The sequence below is a fragment of the Oncorhynchus kisutch genome, linkage group LG7 (assembly GCF_002021735.2).
Source record: "Oncorhynchus kisutch isolate 150728-3 linkage group LG7, Okis_V2, whole genome shotgun sequence".
Taxonomy (NCBI): domain Eukaryota; kingdom Metazoa; phylum Chordata; class Actinopteri; order Salmoniformes; family Salmonidae; genus Oncorhynchus; species Oncorhynchus kisutch.
Genome location: NC_034180.2, coordinates 25,956,314 through 25,981,632, shown reverse-complemented (window position 1 = coordinate 25,981,632; position 25,319 = coordinate 25,956,314). Strand labels below are relative to the sequence as shown.

The window sequence follows — 25,319 nt, the reverse complement described above, 5'->3', positions numbered from 1 at the left end:
GATATCTAAGTGAGTGACTAACAAAATCAATGGCTGCCCCCCGGTCACTAATTCAACCATTTTCACTACAATCTACAAAGTGTTAGCTGACAAGGGATTATTAAGTGGCTGTCATTTACTGACAAAACAAGTGAAAAAATGCTGATGCAGCCACATTTTGAAATGGCACATGGTGTATTCTACTATTCTAACTCTCAACAGTAAGTTGAGATGTTTTTTATGTGTTTTTGGCGGGGGGAGATTGATCTGCAGACCTACAGGGGGGGGGGGGGGGCGCCTGCGGACCGCAAGTTGCCCATCCCTGCTCTACACTACTCTACATCTGCTGAGAGTAGTCAGTGTGTGTTTTTGTCTGTTTTTTGTTTTTCAGTTTCCAAATAAAACTGTTGCGTTGGTGGCCTCCGACATTCTGCACTTGCTCATAAACTATGTCGATGACCTTCAGAAATTCCCCCCAGACACTCCAAAGAAAATAGTTGAGGTAAATTTGCGTGTCCATTTTATTTATGCGTTAACGGTATGTAAATTATTCCTGGAGCTTTTCAAGAGTATCCTTTTTAAATTACAAAACAATATAGTATCTTTTTGCTTTCAATTTTGTTTTAACTCTTGTTTCAGATCCTCATAGCGACCGTAACTCACTTGCTCCCCACCACAGAATCTTCCCCTCATGAACTGGACAAGAGGGTATGTCACCTCACCTCACACACAACTCTCCTAGTCAAATGGAGACCTATTAATAATACAACATTACTGTTAGTTTTCTGTTTACAGTACTGGCCTGACATGGTTTTTTGCAGAAGCACAATTCATTTTCTGTCATGATCCAGTATTTTGTTCTCTGCTTTATTGATGTAATCCAACTGTATTTGTTGTGGCCTGTCTGTCTCTAGTTGGTGGTGTCTCTGCTGTTGTGCCTCCTGGATTGGGTGATGGCCCTGCCTCCTAAGGCTCTGCTGCAGCCTGTCCAAACACTCAGCCCTGACAAGGACAAGCCAGACAAGTCTGTCCTCAGCTGTATCTATAAGGTATGCCCAATCCAAAAATGGAACTTTCTATGTGAGCTTTCTGAAGTAGCATTGTGAATTGATTGACTTCAAGACAATATATACAGTTTAAGTCGGAGGTTTACATACACCTTAGCCAAGTACATTTAAACTTAGTTTTTCCACAATTCCTGACATTTAATCCTCGTAAAAATTCCCTGTCATAGGTCATTTAGGATCACCACTTTATTTTAAGAATGTGAAATGTCAGAATAATACTAGAGATTTATTTCAGCTTTTATTTCTTTCGTCACATTCCCAGTGGGTCAGTAGTTTACATACACTCAATTAGTATTTGGTAGCATTGCCTTTAAATTGTTTAACTTGGGTCAAATGTTTTGGGGAGCCTTCCACAAGCTTCCCTCAATAAGTTGGGTGAATTTTGGCCCATTCCTCCTGACAGAGCTGGTGTAACTTGAGTCAGGTTTCTAGGCCTCCTCGCTCGCACACGCTTTTTCAGTTCTGCCCACAGATTTTCTATGGGTTTGAGGTCAGGGCTTTGTGATGGCCACTAATACCTTGACTTTGTTGTCCTTAAGCCATTTTGTCACAACTTTGGAAGTATGCTTGGGGTCATTGTCCATTTGGAAGACCCATTTGTGACCAAGCTTCCTGATTGATGTCTTGAAATATTGCTTCAATATATCCACAATTTTCCTTCTCATGATGCCATCTATTTTGTGAAGTGTACCAGTCCCTCCTGCAGCAAAGCACCCCACAACGTGATGCTGCCACCCCTGTGCTTCATGGTTGGGATGGTGTTTTTCAGCTTGCAAGCCTCCCCCTTTTTCCTCCAAACATAATGATGGTCATTACGGCCAAACAGTTCTATTTTTGTTTCATCAGACCAGAGGACATTTCTCCAAAAAGTACTATCTTTGTCCCCATGTGCAGTTGTAAACCATTGTCTGGCTTTTTTATGGCGGTTTTGGAGCAGTGGCTTCTTCCTTGCTGAACGGCCTTTCAGGTTATGTCGATATAGGACTTGTTTTCCTGTGGATATAGATCCTTTTGTACCTGTTTTCCTCCAGCATCTTCACAAGGCACTTTTCGTACCAAGTACGTTCATCTCGAGGAGACAGAACGCGTCTCCTTCCTGAGCGGTATGACGGCAGCGTGGTCCCATGGTGTTTATACTTGCGTACTATTGTTTGTACAGATGAACGTGGTACCTTCAGGCATTTGGAAATTGCTCCCAGGGATGAACCAGACTTGTGAGGTCTTGGCTGATTTTCTTTTGATTTTCCCATGATGTCAAGCAAAGAGGCACCTCCAATTGACTCCAATTATGTAAATTAGCCTATCAGAAGCTTCTAAAGCCATGACATCATTTTCTGGAATATTCCAAGCTGTTTAAAGGCACAATCAATTTAGTGTATGTAAACTTCTGACCCACTGGAATTGTGATGCAGTGAATTATAAGTGAAATAATCTGTCTGAGAACAATTGTCATGCACAAAGTAGATGTCCTAACCGACTTCCCAAAACTATAGTTTGTTAACAAGAAATTTGTGGAGTGGTTGAAAAACGAGTTTTAATGACTCCAACCTAAGTGTATGTAAACTTCCGACTTCAACTGTAATGTCGACTTATTCGATTTTACTTGTACATATGCTAGCAGGGATCTCTGCTTCACGTTGACAGCAGCATATAGTGGGGGTGTTGAACACAAACCACGTAGTAGTATTTCTCTGTGTTTATTTTTATTTATTTTTTAATAATTTTTTTTTAGTAATGGAGCTATTAGCAGAGGCTTTCTGTGGCAGGGGGTCTGTCTTTCTCTGAAGTCATTAATGGTGGAACCGTTCAGGACTGCTTCGTTACATCTTTAATACAGACTGGGGGGACTCCTTCCTAATGCATGCCACAGCTGGCACTCAGTGCACCCAGACTCACTCACTGCTCAGTAGTCAGTCCTCAGTAGTCAGCACTCAATCACAGCATTCTCTCTTCCCATTATTACCACCCTCTCTGTCTCCATGGAAACGCACAGTGACGGGATTGGCAGATAATTTAATTACTTTCTCTTTCTTTCTCTCTATAGAAAACTACAGTCGTGTGAAATACGGTAGTGTTAATTGATTGATTTCTTGGGTTTTTCTCCAATCTCCCCTTTCTTCCCTTCTCTACTCTCAGGTGCTGCATGGCTGTGTGTATGGGGCCCAGAACTTCAACAGCCCCAGGTATTTCCCCATGAACCTGTCAGACCTGACCAGTCCTGACTACGACCCCTTCCTGCTGCTGGAGAGTCTGAAGGAACCAGAGCCCCTCCACTCCCCTGACTCAGAACGCTCCTCCAAACTACAACCGGTCACCGAGGGTAAGAACACTACCTGTTCTGTTGCTACTTCTCCTTTTCTCAGTCACGTTGTCATCTCTACATATCCTACTCGTTCATGTTTTAGTCCATATAACCTCGTGGATATTCAAAAGCCCCTTTTTCGAAATGTCTTTGTTGCACTTTACACTACAGAGTAACTATAACCATGTTATTACTGTTATTCGGATCCTGACATTTTTGTCGCCCCACTGAAATCATACCAACTATCCGATGAGGAGAGGGAAAATGGATGAGCTGAGTCCAGTCACTGTGGCTGCTCTGCCTCCGGTCTGGCCTAGCCCTGTTGTCTGTAGCCTTCTTCATCATGGTGTCTAATGGAGGGTACCACTATATCAGTGCTAGGTGTGGCCTGGCTTGTTAAAGGTAGCAGTGCTAAGGACTGAATGTGATGTGAATGCAGCTAGGTTCCTCTGTGTCCTGACTCCTGTGTTAGATTCAGAGCAGCAGGGAGCCTCTGTACCTGGGCACCTGCAGCTTTTTCCATCAGTAGAAAATGACTAATCATTGGAGCACTTTGTGAGGCATGCTGCTTTCCTTCCAAAGTTGTTAGTAACTAACTGTCTTTCTCTCCGGTACTCTATCTATCCATTTATTTGTTTATTTCACTCCTTTTCTTTTGGTGTGGCCGAGGATGGCTGGATGGAGAGAGGGAAGGGAAGATGTTAGCTTTATTTATACAGGTTTGCCTCCATTGAGATCAAAATAGCTTATGCAAGAGAGACCTGTACCTGAAAGGGCACCTTCGATTTTGTTGGAGAGAAACCTATCATCATGTTCTGTCGATAGGCACATTCTTTTTTTCCCTGTAATGGCTCGCTCAGGGTTTGTGCAGCTCTGTGGGACTGTAATTATGCTTATTGCAAAGGGATGGCTGCTAGCACACTGAGTGTGATGGCATTGGCTTGTTCTCTGCATGGTGCCACACAGTTGGCGCCATTGAGGTATCTAGTGTTCTAACTGGAATCTAGCGCTCTACTACACAGACCTTGATTTCTTCATCATACCCTAAATGCGCTTTGATTGGCTAGATTCCACAGACAGAGTCCTCTCCCTCATCCCTCTACACTCTGTTGGAGATAAAACTCTGACACTACAAATACCTGGTCCCACTGGGATGAGCTGATACCTACATGTTATTGACTGGCTGACTTCTCTTTTTCTATCTCTTCTCTGTTAATTGACACTGGCCTTGAAATGTCAACATCAAACAGATTCCAATACATACCCCTGTTCTAATTGTGGAGCTCTTTCTCTCTTTATCTCCCTCTAGTGCGGAGCCGTATCCAGCATGGTCTGATCTCCATCGCAGCCAGGACAGTCATCACCCACCTCGTCAACCACCTTGGCCACTACCCCATGTCTGGAGGCCCTGCCACCTTGACCAGCCATGTCTGTGAGAACATGGACAACCCCTACAGCGAGAGCCCTGACCTGGCCCCAGAGCTCTTTGACGGGCCCAACCTACAGTTCTTTGTCCTGAACGGTACCACCCTCCTGTCCTGTCTCCAGATCCGGGCTGAGGACGGTGTGCCCGGAGGTGGGATGTCTGCAGGCCTCACCACGACCAGCGCCTGTGTGAGGGTTATTGTTAGGGATATCTCCGGCAAACACTCGTGGGACTCGGCTGTACTGTATGGCCCGCCTCACTGTGGTGCTCCTAACCAGCCCCTGCACCTCTACAGTAAAAGACCTACAGAGAGAACGAATACAGATGGGGAGAAGAACCGAGCAGGGGAGCTTGGAGAGAGGGAAGAGGGGGCTGCACTGGAGGAGGAGGAGGAGGAGGAGGAAGAAGAAGAGGTGGTTGTGGTGCTGGGAGAGGAGGAGCTGGGAGAGGAGGAGCAGGGGGAGGCTGTGGAGGAGGAAGAAGAGGGGGAGGAGGAAGGTGCCTTGGAGCTGATGGCCCCGCAGGCCAAGCGTGTGTGTCGGGAGGTGGTTCCGTCCTGGGACTCCCTACTAGAAGATGACGTTCTAGATGAGATGCTGCAGTACCTGGGCTACTCCAGCCCTGAGTGTCTGCAGCGTGCCGGTGCCCCCCTCAACATCCCCGCCCCGCCCCCTGTCTGCGTCTCGGAGAAGCAGGAGAACGACGTGATCAATGCCATCCTGAAGCAGTGTGCTGAGGAGAGGGACTTTGCGGTGCACAGGGGGAATGGGCTGAACATGAGGGCTGTGGAGCAGGGGGAGCCGGAGCCCCACAGGCCCCAGTCCGCCTTTTACTACTGCAGACTGCTACTCAACATCCTGGGCATGAACTCCTGGGAGAAGAGGTGAAAGAAAGACCAACCACACCACAAACTAGGGTCCTGTTCAGTAGAGCATGAAGCAGGAGAGAACTTTTTGAAACTGAGTGAAAGCGAGGTACTGTACTACCTTGTCCAAAATGAAAAGCCCATTTTCAGTTTCCATTTCAAACCGTTTCAAAAAGTTTTGCTACAGTGTGCCCTGCTGAACAACCAAAATCATAGTTTACAGTTGATTTAAGTTTTTATAATGAAATAGCTTTATTCTGTAGGTATTAGTTTAGAGAACTGTGACATTTGATGACAATGTTTTAGAGATCCAGTAGATTCAGGTTTAGGTTGGGTATGTGATGATTTAACTTTAGCTTGTTGTCGGCTTTGGCTTGTTTTCCTAGCTTGTTCTAGGTACTGTGCTAAATTCAGATAGTGGGAAACTGCATTCTGTGTCACTGCTACCACAAGCCTTGTTTGTCTCTCAGCCCGTCAGATTTAGTATAATCAGCATAGTCCAGCTATCTCACTCTCTCTCACGCACTCTCTCTCTTTGTCTTTCTGTTTATCTCCCTCCCTCTCTCTCTCTCTCTTTCTCTGTTCAACTACCTCTCTCTGTCTCTGTCCGTTTGTCTGTCTCTCTGTTTCTCTCTCTATAATCTCATCCACCTCATTTTCACAACACTTCACTTAAATTACTTTACTTAGATTCATTTCCGAAGCAGCTATTTCTGATGGCTTTTCCCATTGCATTGATGTCTTTGAAGTATTATCTCATTGTATTACGAGAGATGGATGCTGGGTCTTTATTGATGAGAACTAATTGGGCTAAATGGAAACCGCGCATCACATCGAGCCCTAATGGCCGTGTTTATCAGTGAACACATGTTTTCTCCATCCATCTATCCAGGAGCAGTGTTCAACATAAAAATAGCCCCTTCCATTATTTTCTTCCCTTCATTACTCGTCCGAAAATATATCTTTAACAGGTTTGTGTTTTGAATGGGGGAGGGGGGGCTTATGAGTGTGATGGGGGGTTTATATGAAAGATCTCTTATCTTATGAGTTGAATGGAGGGACAGGCACTAGAACATGCATTTATTAGCGTACTCCCATCATACAAAGGGAGAAGAAAAGAACACAGACCTTTAAAAACCCTGCCTCTCTCTCCTTTAAAAAAATATTTTATTAAATCATGATTTTAAATGGAGAAAAAAATGCATCACTTCCCTTCTCCTGGCATTCATACCACATTCAGTGTTTCCCCTTGGGTTGTTTTCAGCAGCTGTGGCAATGTTGGGGCGGCAGGTTGCCTAGTGGTTAGAGTGTTGAACGAGTAACCGAAAGGTTGCAAGATCGAATCCTTGTGCTGACAAGGTAAAAATCTGTCTTTCTGCCCCTGAACAAGGCAGTTAACCCACTGTTCCAAGGCTGTCATTGTAAATACGAATTTGTTCTTAACTGACTTGCTTAGTTAAATATAGGTAAAATAAAAGAGGTTAGCGTAGGGGCGGTAGTGGGCGTGGCCAATTGCGGGGTCTTAACTAAAGTTTTTAAAGGCCCTCTTGGCTGCAGATATTTTATTATTTGCTGTTTTAAAGCTAATTTCCTGAAAAATGAGTGGCTCAAGCATTATTTTTTTTTTTTAAATCATCATTTTTAATTCAGACAGCCAGCGGAATATCAACTAGAGTACACCGCGTAGTACACCACTTGTCCCTCTAGTCAAAGCTGCTAGTGCCTTCACACACGAGGGCGACAGCCACCGGTGACCATAGCAACAAAATAAACAAACATTATCAACGTGCGAATAAATCATAAGAATGCATGAAAACGTATTTACATGCAACATAAATTATTCATCCCATATGGATTAGAAAACAATTATTTTTGTTCAAACGTGACTCTGTAAACTGATAGTGTTAGCTAGCTAGAGTGGGTAAGTGAGCTGGTGCTGCTGTTGGACATGCGTATCACCACGCAGGCAACGTTTTCTACTGTGATTGGTCAACAACGACAGCACTTCTTCAAAAATAGAGCAGAATCCTATTTTCTCCCCCTTGGCTGTTTTGCTTCCATGGGCATGAGCACCACTGACTGCTCCGCCTGGGTAGAATTTTGCCCCCGTCTAGGCTTCATTGAAAATGAATGGGCCAGCCTTTCTAGTGGCCGTTGTCTGTTAGCTCCTTTAGACTCTAACTGTCTAGTTTTTATTGGTGATTTGTTAGTTCAAAGATGATCGTATCAAAAATATATTGCTCCCTTTTATCTTTTCTACATACTTAAACTACTAAAACCAGAAAGTTTACACTGACAGCATTTTCCATCCTGAAAATTATTTTGACTATAGTGGAAACACTGCCGTTTATTCCTCGTTAGACTAATATATTGCAATTCACTCTTGGGGGTAGCGAGATTACACAGTGCCTGCAAGAACGGCCTTTCATGCTGTTCCCGCTTGCCGCCTCTGAAATGGCTCACTTTCAATGGAGAAAATGAAGACCATTACGTTGTAACAAGCTAATAAAGAGGCCCATACTCAAATGGTGAAAGGGTGGGAGGAGGAAAAACACCACAAAACAAAGTCCTTTCATGAAAGTAGTCGTGGCTTTTACACCCCCCACTTGAGGACCTCTCGCCTACACTAAGCTGCTAATGTTCAAGCTCCAGATGGGAGAACATAATGCACAATCTTAAAAACTCCATATCTCATGTTGTGACACTGGTAACCAAGATCTAAGCTTATTGATTTCTCAGGATCATCTGTGCGTTGCTTGCTATAAAGTAGCAGAGTAGTTGTGTTTTTAGCTAAAATAATTTGAATGATGATTTTTTTTTGGGGGGGGGGGTTCTCAGAGTTACTGCCACCACTGCATGTGTCTTGTTTGGCTGTGGTTTGACTCGATTGGTCTGATTTTCCAGGAAATACTGTGACTAAAACAAAGTGGTGGCCATTTAGGAGTGTGGGCCTGTTAATGTTGGAGAGAGAGTCTGGAGGGAGAGGTCTGGGGCTACTTAGTGAATGTATGTGGACTACAGCCCTAATCACCTGATCACTGGCTGCCTGTAGGGAGTGAGGGTGCAGGGCCTTGTTGTTGTAGAATAGACTAGAATAGATACTTTGTCCATACTCTGTGTTGTTGTTGCAGTCAAGCTTGATAATCTTTAGAAGCTATACCAAGACCTCACGGTGTTGTAAATATAATCTATAGGCTATGTAGAATCTATGCCACAATTATTTATGCCAATGGCGTATACACTTGTTTTCGGTCATAGGAGCAACTTCCATCTCCTGAAGAAGAACGAGAAACTGCTTAGAGAGCTGAAGAACCTCGACTCCAGGCAGTGGTAAGTTACTGTTTCTCTTTCAGACTGAAAAAGTGACTGTTTTACTTTTAGGGAACAACAAAAATATGTCCTTATCTTTCTCTTGTTCGTCTTTTCTTCCAATGCCCCTCTTTTCCTCTAGTCGAGAGACTCACAAGATAGCCGTGTTTTACGTGGCGGAGGGGCAAGAGGACAAGCACTCTATCCTGTCTAACACCAGTGGTAGTCAGGCCTACGAGGACTTTGTCTCTGGGCTGGGCTGGGAGGTAAGACAGACCCCTGCTCTCTGCACTACAACCTTTCAGCATCACTTTATATAAGCCTTATATGTATCATTAATAGTGAGTTATATTAATATTACGTTGTGTTGTTTTCTGCCTCTTGGAGGGACTTTGTGACGTGGTTCGTTAGGGTTAATGTATGGTTGTGTCCAGTGCTGATGGTCCTTTGTGTGTGTGTAACAGGTGAATCTGACCAGTCACTGTGGCTTCATGGGAGGTCTTCAGAGGAACAAGAGCACGGGTCTGACCACGCCTTACTTCGCCACCTCTACCGTCGAGGTCATGTTCCACGTCTCCACACGCATGCCTCCCGACTCTGACGACTCACTCACCAAAAAGGTCTGTTATGATGTTCCAGGAAATACCAGTTAGCGTCTTGGAAAAAAGTAATGTCTGACTGCAACCCTGTTAAGCTCTCTTATTGAGATGCACACAATCTGTCTGTACCGCTCACTCCCTTTTCACCCAGTCAGCAGGCTGTAGGTTATTTTGTGTTGCCACCTTAGATGACCACTGATCCCCTACAGAGAGAGAGACCCAATGTCTGCTCTGTATCTCTTACAGACATCACTCTGTAGTGCTTGTCTGTACCACCCGACTCCTACAATGCGGAACAAAAGACAGTCTGACGGCGCTGTTCGTAGTCCGCTACTAACCATTATATGACCAGCTCTCTCAGGTGGCTCACATTTCTACCTGCAGAGAGCTGTTTCTGTGTGAACTTGAGCCCCACAGAGAAACATGCCATGTTTTGCTACAGAAGAGTAGAGGAAATGAAATGTCCTTCCAGCAACAGGGGGAATGGGTGAGAAACAATATTCTCACCTAAATCCCCCTCTCTCTCATATGTCCTCATAAAGCCCTTTCTCCTTCCGTCTAGCCTCCTATCCCTTTACCTCACTCACCTAATTATTTATCTTTTCTCCTTCCCGTTGGAACACGGCAGCGTTTCTCTCTCTTTCCCCCTCCGTCACTTTTACCTCAGACTTCACCTCTCTCTGTTGTTTTTGTCCTCTTCTACGAATGTCCATCTGCATTGGTATTATTTTTCAGCAGGCAGAAATGGAATAAGAGCGCAGAGGGCTTGGGCTGTAATGAGTTTGTCTGTGAGGCCGGCTCATGATACAGCCTGTAGCCATAGATGACCGCGGCGATGCAGGATGAACAATGAAGTATCTCTTAGAGCTGTCCCCTCACTTCCCCTAGCATTCATCTTCAACAGTGGCATTACACACACAGCCCTGGCCAGACACTAAGGTGCTGCTAATACCAACAACAGGCTCATTAATGGACGCAGACCGACAGGAGGGGAATATTGAAATGGGGTGTGTGTGTGTGTGTTTTGGGAGGAACTTGGTTTGACCTGAGAAAGACGTTCACGGGTTTACAGTGATGGCCAATAATACACACTGCATAGCTGCAGTGTTTTCATATTGAGTATAGTAGATGAGAGGATTGGGATTGTACCAGAGGAACATTGTGGTGTATAATGACCTGTAATAAGCAGATGGATCGTTAGCTGTGAGTTTTAATTTTCTTCCCTTTGTTCTGCAGCAGCTTAGATGAGCGGTTTAGAGAGAGGAGGAGTGTCTTTTATCACAGTCTGATTTGAGGGGTTGAATAACGACCTGAAACACCACTGATTGCTTGCTTCCTGTGAGCACTGTCTGGTTCCTCACTCACACTGCTGATAATGTGAACTAACATGCATCCAGTCCGTCAGATGACCTCTAAGATATGACCCTAAAATGAAGGAAAATTCTAACCACCGTATCTCACATAAGAGCCTCCCATTTCATTGCTCAAATCGCTCATTCCATCCTCCAGCCCCCAAAATGCCTGTCTGTCTTCATGTACTGCACCAGTCCTCACTGCTCTACTCATAATTCGTTGCTGCAATTTAGGTGGTTATGTATGGCAGCAAAGCAAGGTTTGTACACTACATGGCCAGAAGTATGTGACACCCTTTCAAATTAGTAGATTTGTCTATTTCAGAGTAATTGAGCACACCGCCATGCAATCTCCATTGACAAACATTGGCAGTAGAATGGCCTTACTGAAGAGCTCAGTGACTTTCCCACAAGTTAGTTCGTCAAATGTCTGCCCTGCTAGAGCTGCCCTTTCAACTGTAAGTGCTTTTATTGTGAAGTGATAACACCTAGGAGCAACAACGGCACAACCATGAAGTGGTAGGCCACACAAGCTCACAGAATGTCACCGCCGTGTGCTGAAGCGCGTTACACTTAAAAATCGTCTGTCCTCTGTTGCAACACTCACTACAGAGTTCCAAACTGCTTCTGGAAGCAACGTCAGCACAATAACTGTTTGTTGGGAGCTTCATGAAATTGGCTTCCGTGGCTAAGCAGCCACACACAAGCCTAAGATCACCATGCGCAATGCCAAGCATCGGCTGGAATGGTGTAAAGCTCGCCGCCATTGGGCTCTGGAGCAGTGGAAAAACGATCTCTGAAGTGATGAATCACTCTTCATCTGGCAGTGCGATGAACGAATCTGGGTTATTGGGATGCCAGGAGTATGCTACCTACCCCAATGCATAGTGGCAACTGTAAAGTTTGGTGGAAGAGGAATAATGGTTTGGGGTTGTTTTTAATGGTTCGGGCTAGGTCCCTTAGTTCCAGTGAAGGGACATTTTAACGCTACAGCATACAATGATGCTACAGCATTCTAGACGATTCTGTGCTTCCAAATTTGTGGCAACAGTTTGGGGAAAGCCCTTTCCTGTTTCAGCATGACAATGCCCCAGTGCACAAAGCGAGGTCCATACAGAAATGGTTTGTCGAGATCGGTGTGGAAGAAGTTGACTGGCCTGCACAGAGCCCAGACCTCAACCCCATCAAACACCTTTGAGATGAATTGGAACGCCGACCTCGAACCAGGCCTAGTTGCCCAACATCAGTGCCTGACTTCATTAATGCTCTTATGACTGAATGGAAGTAAATCCCCGCAGCAATGTTCCAACATCTAGTGGAAAGCCTTCCCAGAAGAGTGGAAGCTGTTATGTCAGAAAAGGGGGGACCAACTCCCTATTAATGCACATAATTTGGAATGAGGTATTCGATGAGCAGGTGTCCACATACTTCTGGTCATGTAGTGTATGTGTGGGTGGTGGGGCCCCCCCAAACCCCCTGTTTGTCCCAAATTGCGACCCATTTCCTATGTAGTGCACTACTTTCGACCAGAGCCCAGTAGTGCACTGTACAGGGAATAGGGTGCCATTTTGGACTCATAACATGTCTGTCATAGTGAGGGGCCTGGAGAGTAGCTCTCGCTCCTGCTCCTCCTTCACCCGGCGGTCCACGCTGCACATGGCCATAATGTAGCCAAATTAGATCTGGCCGTTGCTGTCCCCCTGGTTAAACTCATATCATGACTCCTCAGCAACTGATTGGATTTGGAGAGGCTGGAGGAGATGCTATCCAACAGAGCAATCTGCAGCTAGACACTAAACCATGTTAACCAGACACTAAAGCGTGTCAGCTCAGCCAGCAAGAGAGCGGCCAGCAGGCGCGCGCACACACACACACACACACAGTCAGTCTCACACACATACACACACACACACACACACACACACACACAGTCAGTCTCACATACATACACACTCCAGCCCCGCATATTTATTTGTTTGTTGTTTGACTAGTACCGTTCCCCCATCTCCCCACAGACAGTGACAGGCGTATCCAAGGTTGAAGGCTGAGAATACATCCACACCCTCTGGGTCTTAAGATTTATGAATGAGGGCTGCTGATGTGATATGTGGGAGATGTTTCATGCAGCAGCTAACAGCGATCTGCTCTGCAATGGATGAGGGTTACATTTTATGAATTGCTGGGAGGAAAAAGAGTTTCCTATTTATTGAGAGCAGAGGATGAGAACAAGGTGTTATACAGGCCAGGGTCATGTTCATTAGGGCACACAACAACAAACATTTTATGAGCTTTTCTTATTATATAAGTCCATGTAGTCCCTCCTGTTTTTGTCAGTTTTTGTACCTAGTGAACACACTGTGGCCCTCAGTGATTGAGTGAACGGTAAGATGGAGAAAATGTTGGAAAGATGGAGTGGATGTGAGAAGATGGAGTGAGCTGTGGTCTAAAGTGGCGGGGGGCGGCTCCTGTCACTCTTCAAGGTTAATGATAGATGAGTCTTAGGAATCCAGCGACCTCTCTGCCTGCCCCACACAGGACACAATGTGTTAGAAGATCCTGGATGAATGAAGGAGCCTTAGACACTGTATTCAGAGTTGCTTTTTAGAACACAATGAAAAAGATTATATGAACAGGGGGCGGAAACTGATCCTAGATCAGCACTCCTACTCTGAGATGCTTTTTGAATAGGGGGCCCTGAGAGAATGAGTATCAGACAAAGACGGCCTAAGATTTGACATTCATCGGGGATGCTAAGCTCCAGGCTCTCACTTAAAGTGTGCCTGCATCCAATCGTCCTCTGCCATGTGCATGAATTACATGAACTTGAACACTATTTTTGAAAACGTTGACATTGACTAGACGGGGACACTCACCCTGTTGCTCTCTCCTCTTCCCCTCTCCTCCTCTCACCGATGTCCTCCTAGCTACGCCATCTTGGGAATGACGAGGTGCACATCGTGTGGTCGGAGCACTCCCGAGACTACAGGAGAGGCATCATCCCCACGGAGTTTGGAGACGTCCTCATCATCATCTACCCCATGAAGAACCACATGTACAGCATCCATATCCTCAAGAAGCCAGAGGTGGGTTCAGATCTGTCCCACATCCACCCGAACCTCCCATGTCTGTAGATGTTTTCTTCATCACATTAACATTAAGGTATCCTAGATTCCATTTCCTGTCATTGCCCTTGAGCAAGGCACTTAATTAACTGCTAAATTGCTCCAGGGGCGCTGCATCTTGACTGACCCTGGCTTCCAAACTCTGTTTCTCATGGGGGGTTGGGTTAAAAGCAAAAAAATACAAATGTCTTTGGTCTGAAAAATGACAATGGACAATAACAGCTATTCCTGCTGCAGTGTTCGATTTTTATATATATATTTATATATAAACCAAATTAACATGTCTCGCGGCACTCCTGCTTCCTGCTCAGTTATTTCCGGACTAATCGGGTCAACAGGATTCTTAGAATTAAATTGTGGTATGGATATGGCTAGAAGATGGGTCTGTCCCTTCAGAGTCTGGGGAAATGTGGAAAGATGGCCAGATAAGGACAAAAAAGATGTCTGGCTTTCATGAAAGTCAATTCTGGCACTGAAACGAAATCAGCCATAAAGTGCTTTTATGTTATTTTATTAAATGAACATTGCATTCCCTGGGATCTGATAGATGAAGACCACTATTTACTGTTATTGGTTTATAAAGTTTCTTATATCGTTTTGGCTTTATCTAATCAATGGTAACTTCCATAGTTGTTTTCTCTTGCCCTCTCTTCGTCCCTCTTTCTCACTCTATCCCATCCCCCCTCTAGGTCCCATTTTTCGGGCCGCTGTTTGATGGAGCCATAGTGGATGAGAAGATCCTTCCCACCATGGTCCGGGCTACAGCCCTCAATGCCAGCAGGGCTCTAAAATCCCTCATCCCCCTCTACCAGAACTTGTATCCTTCCCCATCTCTCTACTCTGACTCTGCCTACCTCAGCCGTCCAGCACACTGCCTGTAGGGGGAGATAAAACCACAATACACTGCGTGATCTGTTACGCCTGTCCTCGCCTGTGGCTAGTGCTGTCACGTTAACGTGTTGTTTGTTGAGCTTGTCATTTTTCACTAGCAAGGGAAATCAGTAGAGTGTGTGTGTGTCAACTTGCTGTAGAGATGGGCAAAGGAAATAGGTTGACAGACAGACCATCTCCTGACTGCACTGCAAGCTAAAGAGAGCTAAAGAGACTGCACTGCGTCTCTCTCGCTCGATAATTATCGATGTCTCATCCCCTTCTGCACTGTATTTTTCAACATGTAGAGCTTCACATTCTGCTTGGTGCAAAGAGGTGACAGCATTTTTCTCCAATAGACCGCAGGAGCCTCTGATCATTGTCCATCGTCTCCTAACGATGATTCAGAGCAATTTGCTTCTGAAATGGTTTGGTAGTGGTTTGGTAGTCTATTTTGGCTCCTCTACTTTGACTCACACCAGCGCCAATATCATGGCTACTCTTAAAAACATGAATTTTACTTGATCCCTTTGAATGGCACATTTTTGGGGTGATTACGTAGCTTAATTTTTGCCCAATTGTTTCAATGTTTTCCAATAATGAAATGCTTCAGTAGCAGTTTCTTTCGCGTGGCCTCTCCTCTTTCTTCTCACTAATAACATGGCTTTTAAACTCAGTCCATCACGAATAACATGGCTTTTAAACTCAGTCCATCACGAATAACATGGCTTTTAAACTCAGTCCATCACGAATAACATGGCTTTTAAACTCAGTCCATCACGAATAACATGGCTTTTAAACTCAGTCCATCACTAATAACATGGCTTTTAAACTCAGTCCACCACTAATAACATGGCTTTTAAACTCAGTCCATCGCTAATAACATGGCTTTTAAACTGTCCATCGCTAATAACATGGCTTTTAAACTCAGTCCATCACTAATAACATGGCTTTTAAACTCAGTCCACCACTAATAACATGGCTTTTAAACTCAGTCCACCACTAATAACATGGCTTTTAAACTCAGTCCACCACTAATAACATGGCTTTTAAACTCAGTCCATCACTAATAACATGGCTTTTAAACTCAGTCCATCACTAATAACATGGCTTTTAAACTCAGTCCATCACTTATAACATGGCTTTTAAACTCAGTCCATCACTTATAACATGGCTTTTAAACTCAGTCCACCACTAATAACATGGCTTTTAAACTCAGTCCACCACTAATAACATGGCTTTTAAACTCAGTCCACCACTAATAACATGGCTTTTAAACTGTCCACCACTAATAACATGGCTTTTAAACTCCGTCCTTTTGATCCTTTTGAATTAGTAGCATATTTTTGCCAAATAGTTTCAATATTGTCCAATAATAATATCACTGTAACAATGTATGTAATGTCAGTATGAACGTTAATGCTTCAGTATATTATACCTTGACTCAATAGGAAAAGCCTCCAGCAGTTTCTATACCATGTAGAAATAAACTCAAATCTATAACCAAGTACCACTTTGTCCTCCAGTCCAGTTTGCTTCTAGGTACTGAAGTGAATGTGTAATTTCACCTATACTTTCTTCCCCATTTGTCATTTATTTTATTCCTCCCTGGAAAGTGCTACTATGTTAACCACTCAAGCTCGCATGCTTCAATCCCACCTCTAAATATCTCAACCCTCTAACCCCTCTTTTCAAGCTCTCCTCTTTTCAAAAAAGGATAATACTGCTTGAAAACAAAGCAAAAAATAAGGGGGTGAAAAGCCATTCGCATCTGCCATGTCCTCGGAGCGAATGATTGTTTGGCTCGGCTTGAGACTGCAATCTCACCCGTGTGTAGGGGGGGGGGGCAGAGCAGGGCTCGATACTGGACTGGGCTATTGATTGGCGTGAGTTGCACCGGTCGATGGGCCTGACAGCCAGAATTACAGTAATCTGTCATTATCGACGGATGTCTTTCCAGACTATCTCTCTATCTGCCTCCAGACCCTCTTTGTTTTGTTTCTTTCCACTCTTTTTTAAATTTTCTTTTTACTTCAGGTTTTCTTACTCTTTTGACGAAATGTGTGAGCGAGGAGGACAGAGAGATCTTGTCTTTCAGCAGGCAGCTAATTGAAGTCTGTGTAAGGGATGATTCATAGCGATGTTTTAAGCCTGTGTGTGTGTGTGCGCCCGCGGTTGCTGCTTTCGTGTTTGCGTGTTAAGGGAGATGTTCTCTAAATGCCTTCCACTGAGGGGCTTTTAGGGAGCACTGAGGCAGAAAAAATTGAGTGGCCCCACTGGACCAGCAACACTGTGACACTGAGCAGTACTTAGTTACCTGTTGATAGAGCAGCAGAGCACAGCCAGTACACGGTCGGTGGGAGGGTGGGTGGGCGGGCTATTCTCTCCTTTCATTCCTCAACAGTAGGTGTACAATGGTTCTGCAAAAACACCCCCCACACCACCACCTCTGACTGATTGTTCTTGTACAATGTGACCAAACAACATGATTGATTATGATGATTGTAATGGCGTTGTTAGTGAAATCCACTGGAGAAAAGGATTTCCTGTCTTCCTCTAAGGATGATTGGTTATTTCCTGTGTTCTGGAATGAGTCCTTGTTTTGTTTTATGGAACAAATTTAGCATTCAGTGCTGTCATTTTCCTTTTTCGATTAGGAAACAGGGTGCGCGGATTGGAAATTTAAGACTCGACCGATATACTATTGAATAGTGGACTCATAGAATTACATATTGAGTACCTATTTAATAATGTATGATCTCTGTGAGTGGACTTGAAATCAGGTCAAACTGCGTTACAGCAGCAAACTGGAGCTTGTAGTGATGGTGTGACGTAGGTTAGTTCCCCCACACTCCCCCTGGAGTGCAGCGGTGCCCAACCCCGGAGCGGCTAAGTGATCCTGTTCATAAAGGAGAACACTGGGTTCTTTATCTCCTCCAGAGGCTGCCCGCCTGCCGACCGCCTTGCTTTGTGAAACCACATCAAAAGAGCCTTTTCTCCTCTTATTCTTCTCCTCTTCGTCCTCTGCGTACCTTTTACTGAACGGAGCAGCGCCAGGCGATGAAGCCTGCCTTTTTGTTTGAGTTGTGGTTTTAGATGTTGCGAACACTCTCTGTCCGCCATCTATCCCTTTACCTCTTTTTTTCTCTCTCTCCTCTGCCTCTTCTCCCCTCCTCCTGCACGTGCCCGTCGACCCCGCTCTCCTCCACACTAAGTTTCAGTTCATGCTCTTGGCCCCGGGGCTCGTCCATCTGCCTCCACTCACTGATCCCTCATTTGCCATGACTGTGAAATCAGTGCTTGGAAGGGAAAAAATGTCCCCCTTTCTCTGCTGCTGGTCTTAATGTCTGGTGGACTCAAAGAGCAGATAGCTGCTACAGTACCTGGCGTCAGGCAGCGCTGCGAATCATGGCACGTCATGGAGCTGCTGGGCAAACACAGCCAGAGAGAGGCTCAGGGTAACACAGGCAGCATAACCCAGGCCTCTATCCTATCACAGATATCAGGCTTTTGTTGCTACATCGCTAAGAGTAATCCAAGGGTCATTCAAACAGCCAGTTTGGAGATCTGTTCTGTGGCAGTCTCACACACACACAAATGCACTCCCTCCCAGTGTGTTTGGGGGCAGTGCGATAAAATGCTTTTTAGCATACCGGCTTGGAAAGTTGTTAGCTCGCATTGCACAGGATAAGTTAACCATATGCCTGAGAGGCGCGGCAAACCGCGTGACCACGCTGGTTGGTTAGTTTTTTTAATGTTTGGGTGTGATTAGAGCTAGGTTGACCTCTCTGGCCGTAGGGGCCAGGGGCTCGACCATCTCCCCTCTAGACCACCTCTACAGCCGGTGGACCATGTGGTCTGTCTGAGGTAAAGGCCCGTTGATAACGTTCAACAACACAGCCTCTGGTCTCCCTCTGTTTTTGCCTATCTGGTATGTGTGTTTAGGAGAATAGGGGACTGTCAAGCTGTTTGGAAGGCAGACTAAAATGTAACTGTGTGAGCCACGGCCATCTTCCATCTGTCAGTGGCCGATTGTGGAGCCGGGGAGACAATGTTGGTTGTGGAGGAGGAGGGGAGAGAGGAGAGTTGCTAAGCGGCTTCCCCATTGGCCCTGCCAGTCCAGTGGTTTGTGTGCGAGCCAGTGAGAGTATGGCGGTAGGGACAGCCACACACACACACACACACACACACTGGCTTCTGATTGGCAGCAATCACTGCCCTGCTGCTGGGGTCAGCATATGGTGGATCGTGATAGTGGTGGGATAGAGGGAGCGTTGGGTCAGTGCCTTCCTCCCTTTGCTCTGACTCTGCCTTTTCCAAAGGCAACCGAGCTGATGAAAGCTTTGGGCTTGGGCTCCTTTTGTCCCTTCACTCTCCCCCACACACAACCAGGACCAGCCAAACGCCTAACGAGCAGCGCAGCCACACACAGCTAGCTCCCACAATGGGCCCCATTGTGTCCCAGTAGCACTGCGGCCTGCTGGACTGTGTGTGTGATGGGGGGAGGGGGTTAGCTACTCGCTAATTGTTTCCTGTCGAAGTATAAAAGGGGGGAGTAAATAAAGAAACATAGGCGGGGTCACAACTAATCGCGTTCTCCCACTCCTCTTCTCCGATTTTGTTTATTTTCTGACTGGCTTTGACCCTAGCTGCTCTGTCCTCCTGACCTCTGTGATGCTGATGATGACTCTGGCTGCATGGAAATCTACTTATTTATTAATTTAGCACAGACAACATAATCTGTACACTAATTCAGATATATCTCTCGACTACCGTGCTCTCTTGTACATTGTCAGCCAATTGAATTTAGATAAGAAGTAGATCTGGTTATCGATCTAATTGCATTCTAATGTGAAATTATATATCAAGATGCATCCATGAGCACATAATTATTTTCCTATGCATAATAATTTTCTTAATGCCGTACTATTTATACAGTTGATATCAGTCAGTGTTTATGGAACGTCTTCAACCTTGTTGTTTTATCTCCTAGTTAATCATTTTCTGGTTTTCCAGCTATGTTGTTGTGTTGTCTCTTTCGTGCCTCAGCATCAGAACTGTGCTCACACATAAGCTAGAGGCATAATGGGGATTGTTTTTATAAGAAGGTTTGTTCTTTCAGCCCCCCTCCTTGTTGGGGAAAGTGGGTAAACAAGCTAACCCCTCGGGGGGCTCGGAGGCACGGATGTGGAGAGCGGGCTCTCTGACAAGGTGTTTAGGATTCGCCGCAGGTTGGCTACAGGCGCCGAGATGAGGTGTGTGTGTTGGCCACGGGTCAGTTGCATGCTGTATGCTCGTAGATGAGCTGTCTGACTGGTAGCCCACAGCCTGAATCAATGCAAACTACCTGGGACCCATCTAGGCCCAAGACCACCAGCTGCCTGGATAAACACACTAGAACCACATCAGAACAGAACCAGTCTTCACCCAGAGCTGTTGTTGCTACTTTAGAGCTGACTGTCCTAGATCATTATAAAGACTGGCTTTTTAAGAGCACACATCTCCTCTTAGTTGCTTTCAATCCTCAACAACAAAAATAATTCAAAAGGTTAATGTGACTGCGTTGAGTCCTCACTGTTGCATCCTTTAGGAATGTGTTTTTAAACCAATAGAGAACTGCACTATAATAAGGCAATGTATCATCTGATCTATGGCTGTACAGTTCAAATTAATAGAATACATACATGTATTGACTGTATAAAACGATTTATAACGGAGTCTCCTACATACAGAGCACAGTCCAGGGGGGAAAACAATTGACAGAAAAGCATGTAAACTGCCCCGCTTTCTGCAATTCATGAATCATAATTTCCAGGTACGTGCGTGTATATGCATTTGTTCATGCCCGGGATAACATTAACACTCCCTCTGTGCCTTTAAATGTTACATAATCGTTGAATTTGCGTCAACAGGCACACAGCGCGAGCAGTGAGCACCGTCTCACCATCGGACGGGGTGGCGAGAAAGAGGCAGAACGGGCGACAGATAAATCAGGGCTGCAGGTCAGGTCCGCGAGCAATATTTCACAGGCAGGCCAGGCCTCCAATTGGGTTTGGTAGGAGATTAATAGGAGTGGATCTGACTCCAGAGGGCCCCAGATCTATGTCTGTGTGGCCCCAGGCGGAGAAGCATTAGCTGGGCTATCTCTCCTCTCATCTGGTGGCTGGAGATGGAGCGAGGGGTGCATTGGCTGTAATGACAAGGAGGGCTATGGCAGCCAGCCGCAGCTCCCTCCGTCCTCCTCCCAGTAATAAAATCACTGTTAGGGCTTCGATATCACAGCCATCAGATGGGGGAATAAACCGATTACCCTGCACTTCAGGGCACACACAGATTTCTGTAATCATAGTCTGTAAAAGTCTTTAAATTAAATTATTTATGTGATGTTTTTTCTTTCTTTCTGCTCTATTCTCTCTACCATTGCCCTGAAGCGCAGAATAAAGCAGGTAGCTAATCGAACGCTGCCAGTCAGAATCACTGATGTTGGGCCCATTTCTGCTACCCCTTATTATTATTTTTTACCATCATTCAATTTGATAATACTCGTGCTGTGAGATAAGCAGTGGAGTCCTAGGATTCTTGTAGTCGCTGGTCCGATGACTAACGCTAGTCACGCAGGTGTCTGTGGTTATTTCAAAGTACCGGAGCTACGTCCAAAATGGCATACCCTATATAGTACACTACTTTTGACCAGAGCCCAGAGGAAATGTAGTGTCATTAACCCTGACCTTCATCAAAACCCTATTGTTGGGCCGTTTTACTGTTCGGGATGCTTCAGTCAATGAGCCTAATTGTCAGTCGATGTTGAATGTAATGTAGCGTTCTAAACTGGGTTGATGATCATGTCCATATTGTCTCTCCTATTCTAGTGGGGCCCCAGTGGCCTGGCTGGCACATTGCAGAGCTGTATTGAGGCAGTGTAGAGGGACAGTCACTGAGACATTGGGGAATGTGTCCTCTCTCTCTGTAGCTATGCTCTCGTCTCACAATAGAGCAGTGGGCTCTCCACATTCTACATGCATTTTCTTTCTAAAGATGCCAGCAGTGCAACACCCCACTGAGGACTGCTAGGTTAAAATAATAGAGCTAGATGTGGTGTGAGAGGAGGAATGAGCAAGTGTTTCAGCTGGTGTGTGTCTGACACCCTGTAGGTGTCAGTTCGGTCCCCTAGCTAGGCGTACACCTCTCCCCTCTCGGGTACATACGGTTTGGAATAGTGCCGCGTTAAAACAATTCAATGTTAGCTATTTGATTCATTGGGCACGAAAGTCTGATATGTGCCCTCTGTACAGCTCATGCGTATTGTCTGCATTAACTGATGGGTCAATTCTCCTGACTCCTCTTCTTTTTACAGATGAAGTGTGTGTGTTTTGGATTCTTCTTCTTTTTTTCATGTTCAATTGTCATTATGTGTGAGCTCTGAGGTTTGTAGCAGGTCAGTGATGGGCCTGAGTTCTCTCTGTGTAGCAGGTCAGTGATGAGCCTGAGTTCTCTCTGTGTAGCAGGTCAGTGATGAGCTTGAGTTCTCTCTGTGTAGCAGGTCAGTGATGAGCCTGAGTTCTCTCTGTGTAGCAGGTCAGTGATTGGAGTGCTGCTCTGCTCTGCTCAGTGGAGAGACCGACGCTCTTGGCCCTGAATCTCCAAATGGAGCGGAGAGGAGAGCAGCGGCTTGTTTAGAGCAACACAGTGCTCTGGGGAGGCTGGCAGCTCTCTCCTCCTCCTGGCACACTCACTCCTTCATAACAGAGGGGGAGGGAGGCAGGGCACAACAACAACAAAAAGTGATCAATTTGGAGGCTATCAGCAGCAGCATGTTCTGTGTGCTGAATTAACACAACGCCAGGGAACAGTTCCTGTAGCCCCCCCCCCACACACACACACACACACACACACACACACACACACACACACACAGCCTCCTCCACGCGCGCACACACTCTCCCCCACTGATAATGTGCTAACAAGCTCGCTTCTGGTGTCTCTTCACTGGCAATTTGTCCTCTTTCCTCCGAGAGCCGGGAGTTGAGCGCGGTGACAATGACAAGCTCGTAGGGGGAGGGGGCCATGTGCATTTTTCCGTTGTTGCCTTTTTGCCTTTCATCCACAGGGAAAATGAGTTTCTGGTGATACACAAAAGCCCCCTTTCTTTTCCCCCTCTCTCCTCTCCTGCTCCACTCCCCTCTCGAGAGACTGGAAGGCTAGAGAGAGAACCATGCACATTCTCTAAAGACACTTTCCTTCTTTAACAAGCTGTTAAAAGTAATGCCCATCAAATTCAATTACAGTATATTTGTAGCCGGCCAGGGCATGTTTGATGGTTGAAAGATGTGTAATGCAAAAATCTGTTTTTCTCTTCACCTCCTTTTTTTTTTTTTACACAAAAGAGCATCTCCAAGTCAACAGTGCAGAGGATTAGTTGTCGTGGTGACAGGGTGGCATTAGTGACGCAACACCAGGGTGAGTTGGCGGACACACGCAGAGCAGGGACAGGCGAAGAGGAGACAAGGAGGCTGAAATGATTACCATTAAATAACGCAGCAGTGGCGCTTCTATGGCTCGCTCCTCCTCTCAAAACTGAGGTCAGCCACAGCTACTGTTGTCCGACAATGCATGTTGGGCTACCTACATACAGGTCCCCCAACGCAGCACTTCACACTGTAACGTGTGTGCAGTGAATGAGGGTTATGTACAGTACTGATACTATACACTCAGACAGGCATGTGTCCCAATAAACACAGGCTCTGCTACTGGGTTGGAACGTACTTCATACAGTAACCTGCCTGGGTGTCGTTGAATGAATCAGGATGATGCACTGATGTCAAGACCCAATTGACACACACGCTATGTTTTTCATTTCATTGGAGTGAGTAAACTGTAGAAAACCTGTTGACTTGATGAAGCACTGTGTTGCAGAATCTGCCTTGTCCCTCCATCGCAGACATCCATCCAGAGTGATGATTGGTTGTTGTTTTCCTCCCAGTGTTCGTGTGCCCTGGTGTCAGAGTGACGTGTTGTGTTGGAGCCGTGTGGGGCGTCTTTCTCTCTTAAGTGGCATGAAGAGGTGAGGTGTTGACGTCTCATCTGGTGGCTGCTGGCTGCATTAACTTGTTCCTTCATTATTATTGTGATACACACACACAGGCACTCACACAGAACACACACCCTGCTCCAAGGCCTTCTCACAGCCCTGAGCGGCATCTTTGATAGCTTTAACTGTGAGCAGGAAGTGGGGTGCTGGGGAAAGGCAGGTGGCAGATCCACTGGAGTGCTGTCCTCCCCCTGCTGTGCAGCCTATCACACTTTACCATGTTAGACGTCAAACTGTGTGTGTGTTAGCGTTTAACAATGTTTTGCTGCTGTTCCTTGTGTCAGCGTTTGCCAGGTGGCTCCTCACCCTGCGCAGTGAAACACTCGGCTGCTCCCAAAATATCCTCTCCCCTTCCTCACTCCAGCAGGAGAGGGTCCTCACCCTTTCTGTCTCTCTCGGTCACATGCTCTCTCTCTCCCATGTTCTCTCTTTCTCTCTGGTTGTCTTTACCTCCCTCTCTCTCCACTTCTCTCTAGCCCCTCTGCCTGCCATATTCATGTGGGAAAGCCATATGCAACATCCTAACTAATCCAATCCTATCCATTAACAGAATATCATCATTTTTACCTAACTGGATAATAGAGACAGTAAAAAGGCCACTGTTGCCAAATGTCATGATATTGAAAAGCCGATGTTGTGTTCCTAACACACTTTTGATATTATGGGTTGGACGGAGATGGTTGTGTCTTTCGTCTCATTTTACCTTGGAGCTTCTAATGGCAGTGGATGGTTGTCATTATTACCAGAGAGTCTCTGATTAGGGAGACTTATTTGGTTCACACACACGGGAAGAGAGGGGGAGATTTGATCACAACTCTGTCGAATAAGTATGTGGGTACAATGCTGCACAGGTCATGCAGTCCCGAAAGGCATTATTGCCAACCTCCTTGTTTTTTCCTCCTGGTCAGTTTCACATTTTCTATAAGATTGTACCTCCCTTTTGAGAGAGAGAGGTCCTGTGCCCTAATGTCTTCCATACTGAATGACATTTCACCCTTGACCTGTGGACCAGCTACGAGGAGAGAGCCCGTTACCTGGAGACCATCGTCCAGCACCACCTGGAGCCAACCACCTTCGAGGACTACGCAGCTAGGGTCTTCTGCCCCGCCCCCTTCCACCACCACCTCTCAGACCCCGGTATGATACTCTCTCTACTCGGTCTGTAGCCCATCACAGTCCATCTTTCATATACTGCAACCAGTGGTGGAAAAAGTACCCAAATGTCATACTGCAGTAAAAGTAAAGATACCTTAATAGAAAATGACTGAAGTAAAAGTGAGTCACCCAGTAAAATACTACTTGAATAAAAGTATTTGGTTTTGAATATGCTTAAGCATCAA

General features: G+C 45.6%; 1 protein-coding gene across 10 annotated transcripts in view; it reads left to right on the top strand.

Moving 5' to 3' along the window:
* The window catches only part of ralgapa1 (Ral GTPase activating protein catalytic subunit alpha 1), a 78,768-nt gene that overhangs the window by 46,617 nt on the left and 6,832 nt on the right, over positions 1–25,319 (top strand). For all 10 annotated transcript variants that reach the window (XR_004210596.1, XM_031828743.1, XM_031828742.1 and 7 more), the window contains 11 exons: positions 371–481; positions 619–687; positions 894–1,028; positions 3,183–3,366; positions 4,658–5,657; positions 8,898–8,969; positions 9,091–9,214; positions 9,413–9,568; positions 13,824–13,982; positions 14,711–14,838; positions 24,992–25,116. Coding sequence is in view for 9 of the 10 variants with exons in the window: in XM_031828743.1 (XP_031684603.1) it covers positions 371–481; positions 619–687; positions 894–1,028; positions 3,183–3,366; positions 4,658–5,657; positions 8,898–8,969; positions 9,091–9,214; positions 9,413–9,568; positions 13,824–13,982; positions 14,711–14,838; positions 24,992–25,116 (2,263 nt within the window). In the remaining variant the exon portion in view is untranslated. The remainder of the gene's footprint in view (positions 1–370; positions 482–618; positions 688–893; positions 1,029–3,182; positions 3,367–4,657; positions 5,658–8,897; positions 8,970–9,090; positions 9,215–9,412; positions 9,569–13,823; positions 13,983–14,710; positions 14,839–24,991; positions 25,117–25,319) is intronic.